Below are 13923 nucleotides of genomic sequence, written 5' to 3'. Positions count from 1 at the left end.
TGCAGTAAATATATACATTTATAATTTGTCTGGATTCAACTGCATTACTGCTCAAAAGCTAACATGGTTCATCAATCATTTTTATTAGTTAAACTATTTTATACAATAAGAGTGATTTCAACATTAAACAGCGAAATTGTTCTAAGAACTAAGGGTCTATATATGGTTAATAAAAAAATCAATGAATAAAGATTAAATATGAACGTAAATAAGGTCACTGTTATTCCTCTTTTATTTCTGGTTGAGTCTTCTCTGTCTTCTCTTGTTTCTCCTTCACCTGGGCCTGCATCTCTTTCCTTGTAGCAAGTATTGCACTTTGTAGGGATGCAATCTCAGCTGAGAGAGTGATGACTGGGGGAAAGAAAATGTGCTTTATTTACATAAAGTATTAACAGGTAAATAAACCCAAAATACAAGAAATAGCATTTCATTAAAAACAAAAAAATTGTGCTGAAATAATACTTAAAATTTAAGCCACACAGAAAATGTGCAGCAAAGCACAATATTTTAATAAATTCACAGGGATCAAATCAAATATAGCATAAGCAAGCCATAGTTATAGAAGACATCACAAAAGAGCTCACCCTCTTTAAAAGAAGACTGAGCTTGTTTCAAACTTTGTGGTACAAGGATCCCAAACCACTTCAAAGGTTCTCTGTGCTCTGGTGTGGATGATTCTGCCTTTGTTTTTACTTGAGGGTCTGTCTCTTCTTCCTCCTCTTTAACCCCCTTTTGTTTGGTATTTATTCGCCTCCTAAGACCTGAAACATTCAATGGTTTTGTCACAAATCGTACAATTCCTCGTTACAGTTGTAGGGCCCTAAATGTATCATATAAATGGTAAAAAATAGGCAACACTGTGGAAAGACTCTAAATATATTTAAAAAATTATAAATTTTTATAGGGATAGTTCACCCAAACATAACAATTCTATCATTATTTACTCACCCTCATGTCGTTCCAAACCCGCAAGACTTTCGTTCATTTTCGAAACACAAATGGAGATATTTTTAATGAAAGTGATTTCTGTCTCTCCATTGACAGCTAAGCAACTACCACTTTGAATGAATTGAGTGGTTTAGTCCAAATTTTCTGAATAGACAATCATTTTCTATGATGAACAGATTTAATTTAGGCTTTTTTTCACATATAAACATTGATCAGCTAACATAAACAGATGCTCAACTGAACCTGCTTGCCGCACGAGAAGAAACCTCTGCGTGACACACAAGAATGAACCTCATTGGTTCATGCGGAAGCTCAGACGTGCTGCGTAACACACAAGAATGAACCTCATTGGTTCTTGAGGAAGCTCAAACATGCTGCGTAACAAGAATGAACCTCATTGGTTCTCGCACGATAAGCAAACATGTTTGAGCTTCTGTTTCCACAACTGATGTGTGAGTTGATGAATGTTCAGCTACATGTGAATAAAAGCCTCAATTTAATCTGTTTAATCAATTCAATAAAGCGATCATGTCTCTTTAGAAAATTTTAAACTACTAAATTCTTATAGATTAGATTTACAATCTTTTTATGAGTTTTTTGAAGCGTCAAATTGTCAATTGCGTAACTATCTATGGAGGGACGTAAATTGCTCAGATTTCATAAAAAAAATCTTCATTTGTGTTTCAAAGATGAACAAAAGTCTTATGGGGAATGACATGAGGGTGAGTAATTATTACAGAATTTTCATTTTTGGGTGAGCTAACCCTTTAATTTACAAGTCAGCAAGTCATGCCTACCCGTCTCTTTCGCACCAATGTCTTCTACGGTGTTATTTTTCGGTTCTTCAGTTTTATTCTTTATTCTCTCACATTTGAACTCAGCTGTTCCACCTTCCAACAAGCTGTTGTTAAGGCAAGCACATGGATCTATATAAATAATTAAGCCTTATGCACAAGCGAATATTTAAATGCATATGATGACATACGGACCTGGCTTCAACGTGAACAAGCGGCTCCATCTCACTGGCGTACTGCAGAGCGGATACTTGCTTATTTCCCATTGAATAACGTGTCTTGGCAATAGAAAACCATCCCTGTGAAATAAAATTAAGGGAGTTATATTCATAATAAATACAAATGAAAATGTTTTGTGTACAACACGCAATTGAAAATGTTAAATTCCATCCATTAAATTTGTACGTTGCACGTTTCACCTCTTCTATAAGGGAATTGAGTTTATGTCGCTTCTCCTCAAGAGCCTCGAGCTTGTCCATGAAAAGCAGCAACTGCTCGTCAAAACGAAGATGTTGATCAGCACGCATTTCTGTCATTTTATTCGACTAGACAGACGCTGGAAAACAAAGGACTTAATAAAGATTCTAAGATGTATTCCTGTTGATCGCCATCAGAGAGATGTTTAGAACCTTTACCGGTCACGTGACAAGAAGTCACATGACATCAGTTCGATTGCGTAGGTTAGTATGATTTCTGTTAATACTTAGTAAATACCATACTTTACAGAATTCTTTATTATTTGTTTGTGCTTTCTGATGAAATCATTATTTAAGCACGTATATAATTTACACAAAATATTACCCAAACGATGGCGTTGTAATAAATATTCACCCAGTGTGTTGTGTAATCTGAATTTACTGAATATGTCGCTTGAAAATAATATCTCGCTTTTTGTTTTTTTGTTTTTTAATCGTGCATACGATATTCACGGCAAAAAAAGAAAAAAACATTTCTTCCCATACCGGGAGTCGAACCCGGGCCGCCTGGGTGAAAACCAGGAATCCTAACCGCTAGACCATATGGGAGTTATACTCTCAGTCGAAAGCAGACTATTTAAAGCAACATGTATAAACACAAGCTTCTAAATAAAATGTGTATTTGTCATAGTGACCGACTTTCGTGTTCATTCTTTCAATATCGTGTCCAGCGTTGCAAAAGTCAATGATTAAACTCAAAGCTCAATAGCAGACGTTCACGTTATTTTCACTAGCCAATCTAAAGATGCAAACATGCTGCGTTGTTGTATGATGGTAAATTAGTACTAAAAATAATAGTTGGCAAAAAAGGTAGTGTTCTCATGTATCACCAAAATAAAAATTGGAAACCACTGACATAGAAAACTGTGTCATAAACATAATAGTGACATGTGACATAAACAAAATAGTGCATAACTATTCAACCCCTATTTCTCCACTTACAATCACCACCTCCAGTAGCTCGCCGTGATCGTATAGTGGTTAGTACTCTGCGTTGTGGCCGCAGCAACCCCGGTTCGAATCCGGGTCACGGCAGGGATGAGTCCCTATCACGGCATAGGAGTGTGATTTTTTTCCTCCCCTATTGTAAGCTTCACTTTATCATGCTTCGTTTTACTTCAAAATTATAAAGACAAAACGTATTCGTTCACAAAATGTGCATTTCACGCGCATACACTATTCGCCTTCAGATGTGACGACATGCATGTTACGAGGAGGTCGTCCAACTGCAAGCCGTGTAAATATCACGAGGGATTGTTCCTCCCACAGAGGCTAATGGTGATTGGGTAGCGAGAATCACGTGGGCTTACAGTAGGATGTGACTCGGTGGTGCGATGTTTCAGCAGCAATTTGATTATGTAGTTCATAGAGCAGATATTAACACGGTTCATTTCTGCGTTCTCCAGCTCCAAGAGGAAAGGTAACGCTATATGCAACATAGAGAGCAAATTTTCAAACGCGGGAAATAGTCACATTTCTAGGACATTCCACAACTCATCACAAAGTAAGTAGCCTACATACGTATCAAGCCAAATCGATTGTGTTATTGCCACGTTATCTGGTGCAAATGTACCTTCAGATTAGGAATTAATTTTTATCATGTTACTATTTATAAATTTTGTCTCATAAAGTTTTTTTCCTCTTTCATCCAACTTTCCAGATGTTGAAGGAAGCAGAAACTATAAATCATCCCTATTGGCCTCGCAACCTGTCTATTCCCAACTATGTGGCTAATGACCGTTCAATGTCAGAGATTCTCATATTCCTGTTCTCTGTGTCTGGGATACTGCTGCTTGCCACCTGGTCATTGACTGGGCGTAAGGTGTCAGGGAACAGGCTTAGCGGAGGGAGAAGGTTAGCTCTGTGCTGGTTCACTGTGTGTGGCTTTATCCACGGGGTCATCGAGGGATGGTTCTCTTTATACTACACTATCATTCCCGAAGACCAGAGTTTCCTTTCTCAACTGTGTGAGTGAGGTTCAAAGTCTATTTGACTTAGTTTATCATTAGTATGTTTTGAGAGAATACTTTGACACTTTTCCCTTAATGTCTCACGAACATTATCATTATAAAGACCTACATTTTTCATGCACAGTCCAAGAATTGTGAACATAAGCTGAGTTCAAATCCCCTCCTGGGTAGTTCGTATTTACGAGTTGTGAAGTGCTAATGCTGTCTTTACATGCTATCTGAAATGTAGGCTACTTCCCACTGAAGTCATGATTTGATTACGAGCTCATCATGTTCAAGTGCCCTGATGTCGGAAATTAGGAATTATGGAGGACACCAGGTTTATTCTTGCCTATTTCTTGGGGAAATCTTATTAAAGCCAACTATTTTTTTTGAAGACATTTAATTCTTAATAAAATGTATCCTATTCGTTGACAGCGGTACAAACATTCACTGCTTTCTAGATAGTCAGCTTGCCTGCATTTGGAATTTAGGTTAAATGCAGGCTATTTTCGCTGTGTATAAAACACACACTATGCTTCAAATGGTTATTCACACACACACACACACACACACACACACACACACACACACACACACACACACACACACACACACACACAGATAGATAGATAAATGAACTATTTTAACGTCAAAACAAGTTAATGTAGCTAAAGAATAGCAGTCAAAGCATCAATCTTTCTCCCCTCCCCCAAGGCCTGAGGCCTTTATGCTTCTGCATCAACTCCACGGCGTAGTTACGCCGTCACTCCTTCGGCGTCGTGGCCGTTTTATGGTTCTGCGTCAGGTTGAGTTGCACCGCGGTGCATCTGACCAATCACAGCCCTTGTGGTCTGCGTCGCCTCGACGCGTAGTTACAATTTTTTGGAGGAGCACATCGAGCTACGGCGGAGGGGTTTGCGGGGGCACGCCGTCGATTCGACCCAGAAGCATAAAACAGGCTTAACTTGGGTATCAAATTGGTCTCAGAGATTCCCAGTAGTAAATACAACTTGATTTACTGGAAAACTAGGATTTCCTTCAAGAAAACAAATTTTTACGATATGCACGTAAGGTTAATTACGACGTTAGGTGTTGCAAGATGGTATAAAGCTTGTTTCCGCCACTGAATAAAAAATAAAAAAGGTAATTGCAACTTTTTTTCAACGAGTTATAGGTAAACTCACAATTGCGAGAAAAGTCAGAGCACGCAATTCTGGCTTTATATCTCGCAATTCTGAGTTTTATTGCGAGATAAAAAGTCGCAGTTACTTTTTTTTAATTCTCTGGCGGAAAAATCTTCCATAAGATGGCGATGTAACCTTTCTACAAAAAAAGCATTTTTTAAAATCTTTATTTAATTTATAGAAGTGCTGCAAATTGAATCGTTATGTATTCTATTGTAATAATATGTTTTATAATTATTAATATATGTTATATTTGTACATAAAATCTGATAGTTTTATTGTAAATTAACTCAAAGTAATTCTACAACAAATTTACCACAGACGCTGCATGTATTGCATCCAGTTTGCAGTCTCTACATTATTTATACGTTTGAATACCGAAAATGCCTTTTCATCCTATATAGGGAAAGAATATTCCAAAGGGGACAGCAGATATGCAATGTAAGTTATACACATGTGTATGTTTATGCATTAAAAATGAGTCTATGGATTGCATTATACCTATATTTCTTTTATGGGATCTTCTTTTCAGAGCGGATAATTTCACCGTTAGTATGGAGACAGTAACCGCGTGCCTGTGGGGTCCTTTCAGCATATGGATTGTTCTGGCCTTCCTTTATAACTGTTCTTATAGATTTGTCCTGCAGGTCATCGTATCTCTAGGTAAGACGTGTCCTCCAACTGCATATGGAATTGTTAATATTTATGATATAGTTATTTATTCCACATCTTGTCAACTTGAGAAACAATGTGTGCTAGAGGGAACAATTCAGTCTAACGGCCAACGTTACTTGCAGGTCAGCTGTATGGTGCAGTCCTCTACTTCTTCACTGAACACAGAGATGGATATATTCACAGCGAATATGGTCACCCCATCTATTTCTGGTTCTACTTTGTGTTTATGAATATTTTGTGGATTGTCATCCCTCTCATTCTTATAGCAGACTCGTGGTGTCAGTTATCTACCAGTCAATCCATGTTTGATAAAGCAGCACAAAAAGGGAAGTCTAAAAGAAACTAGATCAGTAGAAAATAGAAGGAATATGGAAAAGAACTGAAATTTTGTACAGTTCTTAATAACATATACAATATGTTGATATATTTTAATAATGTAATTTTATAATATTACTGCGATTCGCTCGTAGAAGAAAATTGAAAAAGTGTAATGTGTCATATTTATTACATTAATGAAAATATGATGTTGATTAAATGCTCATAATACTGCTCCAACAGGGTTGCCATATTTATCTCTGTTTTTAAAACACTTGCACTATATCGATTCTCCCTACTTGGGTGCCTTTCTTTATGTTCTGTTGCAAATGAATAAATAAGCTGATCCAATTCTGCTCATATCACTGTCACCTGGCTGGTCACTTTTCAGGAGCCACACACAATGAGAGCGGGTACCTAAAATAAGGAGTAGCCTACAGCTTTTTATCATTCTACAATGGACAATTTAATATGAATATGTGCATTTTCTATTTAAAATGAAAGTCACTTCACCAAACAGTGTCTGTCTCTGAGCTCCAAAAACTAAGCTTAATCTGATCTTTATAAGAACATTCTAATTCTGTCTTGCTTGGCTTAGTGAGCATTTCATGACAGGTGATTACATGGCTAATTTGTCCTTGATGTTAAATACTAGAAAATATTAGTTTCTATATATATATATATATATATATACTACATGAGGCTTTGTTTAAAAATGATGAAATAATACGATTTTTTTTTTTTTAAAGAATCAAAATGCCGAAACCCGGGATCGAACCAGGGACCTTTAGATCTTCAGTCTAACGCTCTCCCAACTGAGCTATTTCGGCTGTGATGACATATATTGGACTGACGCCATAATTCTTTGACAGTTACTGATAGTAATTTTAAGTACTATTCAAAAATACACCATTCATTCTCATTCCCAAAATACAATTTTTGTGTGGGGTCCATAAACAGTAAAAGCAGAGTAGGCTCTGGTAAAAGGTTGGGTCCCGGTTTAGGACCCAAGCAATCCGATTCGTTCAAAACCAAACACGTTTTATGGGTAATCGCTTTAGTGCCTGGTTACAAATCACCCAAAATCACTTTTTGTAGACGTTTGAACTACGTTATAACGAGTCAGTAATGTCTTTTAACTTATATGTTTCATGTACAAGTATATAACCGAAGCAATTGATTATGCATTTAAACATTTCTCGTTCTTAGTGTTTTATAGTTAGCCTAACGTTACATAGTAGCATAGCATGCAGCTATACGATGAGCGTGCTAACTGATATGAGCTTTACCTGAGCTTAACGTATTCACAGCAATTCATGATGCAATTATAATTATGTCATTATTTTTATCGTAATAATCAGCGCAATATGTTGTACACATTTTTTTTAATCAAAAGAACCACGTAATAATGTTAATTTGTGTTTATTATTATTTTTCTTATTAACAGTTTGTCCATTTAAATAAATGACAGAAAGCTAGCTATGTGTGCGTGTACTTAGTATAAATATTAATTGGTTGTCTAGCCTTGATTTCAGAACAGTGTAATAAAATAGTGTAGTCACTATTTTACTGCACTCAGCAGCCCTTGAATTATTACTTAATTATAGTTCATACTACAAACAATCACCACTATATTAATAGTATCATTAGGCTGACACCGTGGACAATGGGCAATCTAAAATATAAAAAATTAGTTGTTTGTAACATTGCAAACAACAGAAACACATTACTTTGTACAACTACATAAGGGGTCTCAAACTCAACACAGGATCTTGAGGACACGACTTAACACCACATGGCCACAACATAAGTATGTAGTAGAATATATGATCTTGTGGCCTCAATATAATGTCGTGGCCTCTACATAACGTACTCATGGGTTAATTATTTATACTTGAGGTGCTGTATGAAACCATCTCATGGGCCGGGAGTTTGAGTCAACAAATTATCTTACCCACTTCGTGACATCTGGAAAGATGCCTTGCCAGTAGTATGCACTTGCAATCTTATTAAATGTCCTTGTTCTCCCTTGATGCCCACCTGTAGCTGGGTTGTCATGGCAGTCCCGAAGGACTCGTTCCTTCTGTTTCTCATCCATGGCAACCAGACGGTTTGATCCATTTGCAGTTGTATAAAAAAGATGTCCATCTCTATTAGAGACATAAAAAGGTAATGTGACTGAACGCAACACACAATATTTAAATCATGTTATTTATTGAAGAAAAAAAAGGAAAATTAATTGTTTTATCATCATAGATATATACACTAGAAGTCGCCTTGGCTACGGCAGTTCATTGGAACGAATGCGTCAATAGAGCCGCCATCATGGAACAGGGGAGCCCCTCCTCTTTAATGCATCAGCGTCAATGTAGGAAAAGATCTAACGGAAATAAAATCACCATAAATCGTCATGAATGCGATTTTCTAGTTGTTTTGGTTCGTTCCATTGGTCAGACATCTATTTATCATTGAGTCCAGAGAAATTTTAAAACATTTCCAAAATTTCACATTCTTGTGAAATGTAATCCCTTGCAGTCTGGTTTTTAGATTTCGTTCGTGTGAACATCCATAAGCAGCTCAAAAGTCCGGCATCATCCATGAATTCAGCGTTACCTAGCTACTTCCTATGACAAGACCCCTGTTCCAAGATGGCGGAAGTTTTGACACATGCTTTGAACCCCAAGGCAACATCTAGTGTACATATCTATGTTTTATCATAAGCAAACGAAGCGGATACTGTAAATTACAGAATAAATAATACATTAAAAGGCATTAAAAGATGTGATCACTGATGTGGTGTAGCTCTTTCTAAACAAACAGAAAAAGAAGTTGTGACATCCCATTGCCAGATGTTCTCCAGTCCTAAAAGTAAAACAAAAAACACAAACAATTCAAATTAAGCTTATGTTCTGCATGATTTAAAGCAGTTGTAGGCTACTCTGGCATCCTCAGCATCCACTGTCCTGCAGATTTAGCTCCAATCTCAAACCCAACTGCCTATAATTGTCTATAAGTAAACCTGAAGACTTTGGTTAGAAATGTTTGGTGTGCTTGATTAGGGTTGGAGGTAAAAAGGAAACCTCAAAAAGGGACTGAGTTGTCTGTTCCTGATTTAAATTTACAAAGCAGCACAGTACATTATATTATATACACATTGAAGTATATTGGAGTACATCATATTAGCCAAGTACTGAACAAAAACTTTTTTTTACCTTTATCAACAGCAAACGGTTTTTTAAAGATCCTTTAGAAAGGCATGGTCTCTTTTGAGCCATTGCCAGAAATCAATAATAGCGATTATAAAAGTATAAGTAGCCTAAAAGGTATAAGAAGCTTTACAAGTCCAGAAATAAAGTAAGTTAAACGATTCAGTCAAACATATGTCAGCAGACTACAACGTTAAAGTTAAATAGCCTAACGTTAAATATATAAAGTAATGAAACTTCACTTTGCCCTCAGCCAAAACGATTTGCCAGGGAACAAATAATAGATTAATGAGACCAAAGATCGCTCGTTAGATATACACAAGACGAATTATATCTCATGTTTAACCACTAGACTAGAGACATCAGTGTCAGCGGCAAACGTCAGAAGGACTAGCCAAGGGAAGGCTGTTCAAGGCGGGTTACATGAGCGCCCGGTAATCGCCTGGATCTCACAACTCCGAAAACGTCTGATCAAATTTTAAAATAGGCGCTATCTTTATAAATAAACCACAGATTTGAGCTTTAAACAACTACATTCTAAACTGAAAAACTCTTTAAACTAAATTTCGTGACTCAATATCAGTAGTATTTTTAAATACTGCTTTTGACGTAACCTACTATGAAAAGCGCTATATACATATAATGTATTAATTGATGGCAACAAACTGCCTTTATCTTTTATTTTTATCTTATCTTGCACATAGCAGCGGGATTTAGCAGTAGGCCTTCATACCAGCGGGATTTTGAATTCTACATAAAGCTACCACATAATGCTAAAACAGCTCACGTTAGCTACCAAGTTATGGCGAGAACAGATTTAGATGAGGCATACTAATGGGGCAGGCAGTTACCATGGTAATACCTACTAACATAAAATGAAATGTTAATGAAACATAGAAGTGAGAGACTTTTTTTTTTTTATTTCGTAACATCACGAAATTAACGTTAGAATAATGACACTGACATACAGTCTGACAACATCTCATTCTGACCGCAGATAGCCTATTGAATCAGGACAACGAGTTTGTCTCAGGCATTCTTTACTTAAATGGAGACTGGCATAAAAGTCAACAGCTTTCACACACTCAATTAAAAATAAAAGTCTTGATTCAGAAAACAAAATTGTTTCCTTGACTGTACCATTCAAAACGGTCTTGCGACAAGCAAAGAAATCTACCCGTGGTTTTCTATCGCTCTCTACAGGAAAAGCAAGGGGCGAACTTATACATTATAGTTTTACTCTGAGCCTAACACAAGAGGTCGCTCTTTCATAATGTTTGAAGCGGCCCTCAAAAGTTAGCAGCATTAAATCATTAATTCCTATCATGAATTACTGAGGATTTTAGATTCATTTTGTCACATTTCATGCTTAAGATTTAAAAAAATATAATTCTACCTGGCAAAATGCATGATAATATTAAAAATATTTGCATCAAGTAGGCTATTGGTGTATTTGTATAAATGTTTTTGATAAGTGCAGTTTTTTTTTTTTTTTGCAATCTATATAAAGTGCTGGCAGGGGTGATGTATTTTTGTAGGTCAAAGGTCAAAACCCAAAAATTAGTTAACATTTTAGTACTTCCGGATCCATTGTCCCAATGTCAATGGGTTTTTGGTTAAATGCCTGAAATAAGGTCTTGAAGGTATGTGAAATATATTTTCACGTTTTATTCTACCACATAAAATACATCAGTAATATCCCTTGTGATTTTTTTTAAAAAGCTTTAATTGTCTTGAAAAAGGCAGTCGCTACCAAGTGGATAAATGGGACCACATGGGTTGCTGGGCACATGAAACGTTATCATGGCGAAAAGGAAAAAAATCACTAATCCACTTTCACAGTTTCACGGTTTATAATCATGTTTTTGCAAACTATTTAAATTGAAACTTTCAGAGAAAATGGTTTTAAATCAAGACTGAAACAGTTGTTGCTTTTACTTCTGCCAATTACATTCAGGCTTCAATTCATAAAAACATTGTGTCTATGCAACATTTACATCAATTAATGAAAAATAAAGCATAAAAACAAAAGCTTTTCGTCCCTGGGTGGGCTCGAACCACCAACCTTTCGGTTAACAGCCGAACGCGCTAACCGATTGCGCCACAGAGACTAGTGGTCATGGCCAACGGTATGTTTCATTAAGTAGAAACGTTTTCTGTCTAAAAGCATGAAACACATATAAGTCACATTATGAAGTTGAATTGCCCAAAGAGCAATTCTGAGGTCCTAAATCCATCATGGAAACGCTGCTTTGTAGTAGGTGTAGTTACACTGAACTTGACACTAGATGTCGCTCTTTAATAATGCATGAGGAATGAAATGACCACATAGTGGAGTTCAACATTTGTAACATGAACTGCTAACTTAGATAATTTTTAACTTGCATGTCATGCCTGTCAGGCCTAATGCATGTTTAAAATCATGACTAACTACCCAACATACATACTATCAATTCATAACAGTGCACTATTGTACACAGTGTACTGCGAATTAAGAGTAAATGTTAATCAGGCTTTGTATTAAAATGTTTAGCCATCTGTCTTTGAGGGTAAATGTGTATAAACTAAAATCATCATTTTAGAATCACTGAGATTACCTATTGGCGAGGATTACTAACTAGAGACCTACCTGATTGCACTCATTAAATGAACAGAGATATCAGTAGTGAACACTAGAAGGAGCAACAGTAAATTTCTGTGTTGTCAATAAATGTTGCTGTGTCATTGCAATATTCACATTAATTACTCAAAATGAAGGCATTAAAACAAAAGCTTTTCGTCCCTGGGTGGGCTCGAACCACCAACCTTTCGGTTAACAGCCGAACGCGCTAACCGATTGCGCCACAGAGACTGGTGATTCTTTCTTGGATGATTCAATTTCAAGAACAACCAGAAAAACCACTTCTGAAACCCTGAATTATAAACATTGTTTAAATACTTACAACTTCTAGCAGGGGCTTGTAGGGTTGCCAGTAAAGGTAGTTCAAATAGCTTTTATCTGTAAACAAAAAGAGTGAAAATTTTAAAAAAATTTCCCATTCAAATAACCATAGCTCCTCATAGCTCCAGAGAGTACTGTGGCCAGTTGCTTAACCTGCTTGGCCTAGTCTTAAAACTTAGGCATCTTATTTTTTTTCCCATCAAGACTGGTCCAATATTAAGAACAATAACCCCTAACTATTAGTTGATCAAACAGTCTTAAAATAGAGGCAGAGTTTATGCAACTCTCCACTAAGCACATCATCTTAAGAAGTTGTATTGCAAATGTTTTTTTTATACCAAACTTCATTTCAGCTCATATAACGACTTCTTTGCAATTAATGTGAACGTGTCTTCCAGTTTGGTTTGTGTACGTGTCAAATTATCACATCTTATTTTTTATAATTTAAATATGAATAGGCCAATAACTTATATACAGCGAATTAATTAAGAATGTTTTTTAAGTAATATTTGTTATACAAAACTCTTAAACTCTTAAAAACTGAAACAAACAACACTGGCTCAACACATGGTGTCAGTGTGGCGGTGAAGTACATGTTGACTGATTCTGAAAACGGTGGCGACGGTAGGGTTGTGAAAACGTGTTTGGAAACGTACTCGGTTACTAACGTAACTTCGGTTCGCTGAGATAAGGGAACGAGTACTGTGTCTTGCTAAACGCTAGGGGAAACTCCTTTCACCAAAATACTCAAGCCTTAATAAAATAACACAGTGCTTACTGCACAGCCATAACAGTGCCGAGGCTTACTCGCACACTATTGGCTGGTCAGTGGGAACTGCACGAACCAATGGCAGAGCGGCGCAACTACGCGAACCTATCGGTGCGAAGCCCGCCAACCTGAGCGCAAAGCCCACCAGAATGGATGGGGCATCTGCCTAAAAAAGTCGCTCAAATTGCCATGGATTCAGGTTTATCGACTGAAGCGACCATCGCTAGTTGTTTGTGCCATAGCAGGGTCATCTACGCAGTACTCGTTCCCATATCTCAGGGAACCGAGGTTACGTTAGTATGTTCCCTTTCGAATGGTCAGTCGTACTGCATCTTGGTAGACGCTAGGGGAACCTATTCAGTCACGCCGTGCTATGATAAACTCAACGACATGTACCTCTACCCAAGTTGGGACGTTACTAAGGGTCCCAAGCTAGAGTTTTTTGACATATCTTATAGGGGCAAATACCCATAATGTGAAGGGCCGGGCTCACCGAGGCCAGCCACAATCATGATGAAGGGACTTATGTGCTTGAAGTACAGGGCCTACTGTGAAGGGCTGGGCACATAGAGGCCATCTCACCTTCTCCCCACCCGCTTTCTTCTTTTTTTTTTTTACACAGAAAGAATACATGCCTTTGCAGGGACTTCCAGACTGTAAAAT

At 37.0% G+C, this 13923-nt stretch overlaps 2 protein-coding genes and 5 non-coding genes across 7 annotated transcripts; 2 read left to right on the top strand and 5 right to left on the bottom strand.

Annotated features, from left to right (window-relative positions):
- Positions 1-59: 59 nt before the first annotated feature.
- On the bottom strand, positions 60-2393 carry vma22 (vacuolar ATPase assembly factor VMA22). Its single transcript, XM_077214374.1, has 5 exons — positions 2162-2393; positions 1938-2041; positions 1746-1849; positions 585-761; positions 60-351 (listed from the first exon to the last, which is right to left on the bottom strand). The coding sequence occupies exons 1-5, from the start codon at positions 2276-2278 to the stop codon at positions 221-223; spliced, it is 633 nt and encodes a 210-aa protein (XP_077070489.1). The 5' UTR covers positions 2279-2393; the 3' UTR covers positions 60-220.
- A 302-nt stretch (positions 2394-2695) lies between these two features.
- On the bottom strand, positions 2696-2767 carry trnae-uuc (transfer RNA glutamic acid (anticodon UUC)). Its single transcript has one exon. It is a non-coding gene; the product is annotated as a tRNA-Glu (tRNA).
- A 414-nt stretch (positions 2768-3181) lies between these two features.
- Positions 3182-3253, top strand: trnah-gug (transfer RNA histidin (anticodon GUG)). The gene has a single exon. It is a non-coding gene; the product is annotated as a tRNA-His (tRNA).
- A 256-nt stretch (positions 3254-3509) lies between these two features.
- ebp (EBP cholestenol delta-isomerase) lies at positions 3510-6704 on the top strand. Its single transcript, XM_077214403.1, has 5 exons — positions 3510-3722; positions 3879-4185; positions 5759-5795; positions 5887-6017; positions 6152-6704. Exons 2-5 carry the CDS (start codon positions 3879-3881, stop codon positions 6373-6375), a joined length of 699 nt encoding a protein of 232 aa, XP_077070518.1. The 5' UTR covers positions 3510-3722; the 3' UTR covers positions 6376-6704.
- A 397-nt stretch (positions 6705-7101) lies between these two features.
- trnaf-gaa (transfer RNA phenylalanine (anticodon GAA)) lies at positions 7102-7174 on the bottom strand. Its single transcript has one exon. It is a non-coding gene; the product is annotated as a tRNA-Phe (tRNA).
- Positions 7175-11587: 4413 nt separating this feature from the next.
- Positions 11588-11661, bottom strand: trnan-guu (transfer RNA asparagine (anticodon GUU)). Its single transcript has one exon. It is a non-coding gene; the product is annotated as a tRNA-Asn (tRNA).
- A 666-nt stretch (positions 11662-12327) lies between these two features.
- Positions 12328-12401, bottom strand: trnan-guu (transfer RNA asparagine (anticodon GUU)). Its single transcript has one exon. It is a non-coding gene; the product is annotated as a tRNA-Asn (tRNA).
- Between the last annotated feature and the right edge of the window lie 1522 nt (positions 12402-13923).

Source organism: Siphateles boraxobius, unplaced genomic scaffold (genome assembly GCF_051911475.1).
Source record: "Siphateles boraxobius isolate OS27281-9 unplaced genomic scaffold, OSU_SipBor_1 68, whole genome shotgun sequence".
Classification (NCBI taxonomy): domain Eukaryota; kingdom Metazoa; phylum Chordata; class Actinopteri; order Cypriniformes; family Leuciscidae; genus Siphateles; species Siphateles boraxobius.
This window is presented reverse-complemented; position numbering and strand designations above follow the sequence as displayed.

What these genes read in the sequence shown, in the direction of transcription:
- ebp (XM_077214403.1), top strand. Translation starts at nt 3,879, where the DNA reads ATGTTGAAGGAAGCAGAAACTATAAATCATCCCTATTGGCCTCGCAAC. An exon ending in GAGTTTCCTTTCTCAACTGT is followed by an intron (nt 4,186 to 5,758) that starts GTGAGTGAGGTT and finishes CATCCTATATAG; the next exon opens with GGAAAGAATATTCCAAAGGG. An exon ending in GCAGGTCATCGTATCTCTAG is followed by an intron (nt 6,018 to 6,151) that starts GTAAGACGTGTC and finishes CGTTACTTGCAG; the next exon opens with GTCAGCTGTATGGTGCAGTC.
- vma22 (XM_077214374.1), bottom strand. Translation starts at nt 2,278, where the DNA reads ATGACAGAAATGCGTGCTGATCAACATCTTCGTTTTGACGAGCAGTTG. An exon ending in TCAATTCCCTTATAGAAGAG is followed by an intron (nt 2,042 to 2,161) that starts GTGAAACGTGCA and finishes TTTATTTCACAG; the next exon opens with GGATGGTTTTCTATTGCCAA. An exon ending in TCAGTCTTCTTTTAAAGAGG is followed by an intron (nt 352 to 584) that starts GTGAGCTCTTTT and finishes TCTTTCCCCCAG; the next exon opens with TCATCACTCTCTCAGCTGAG.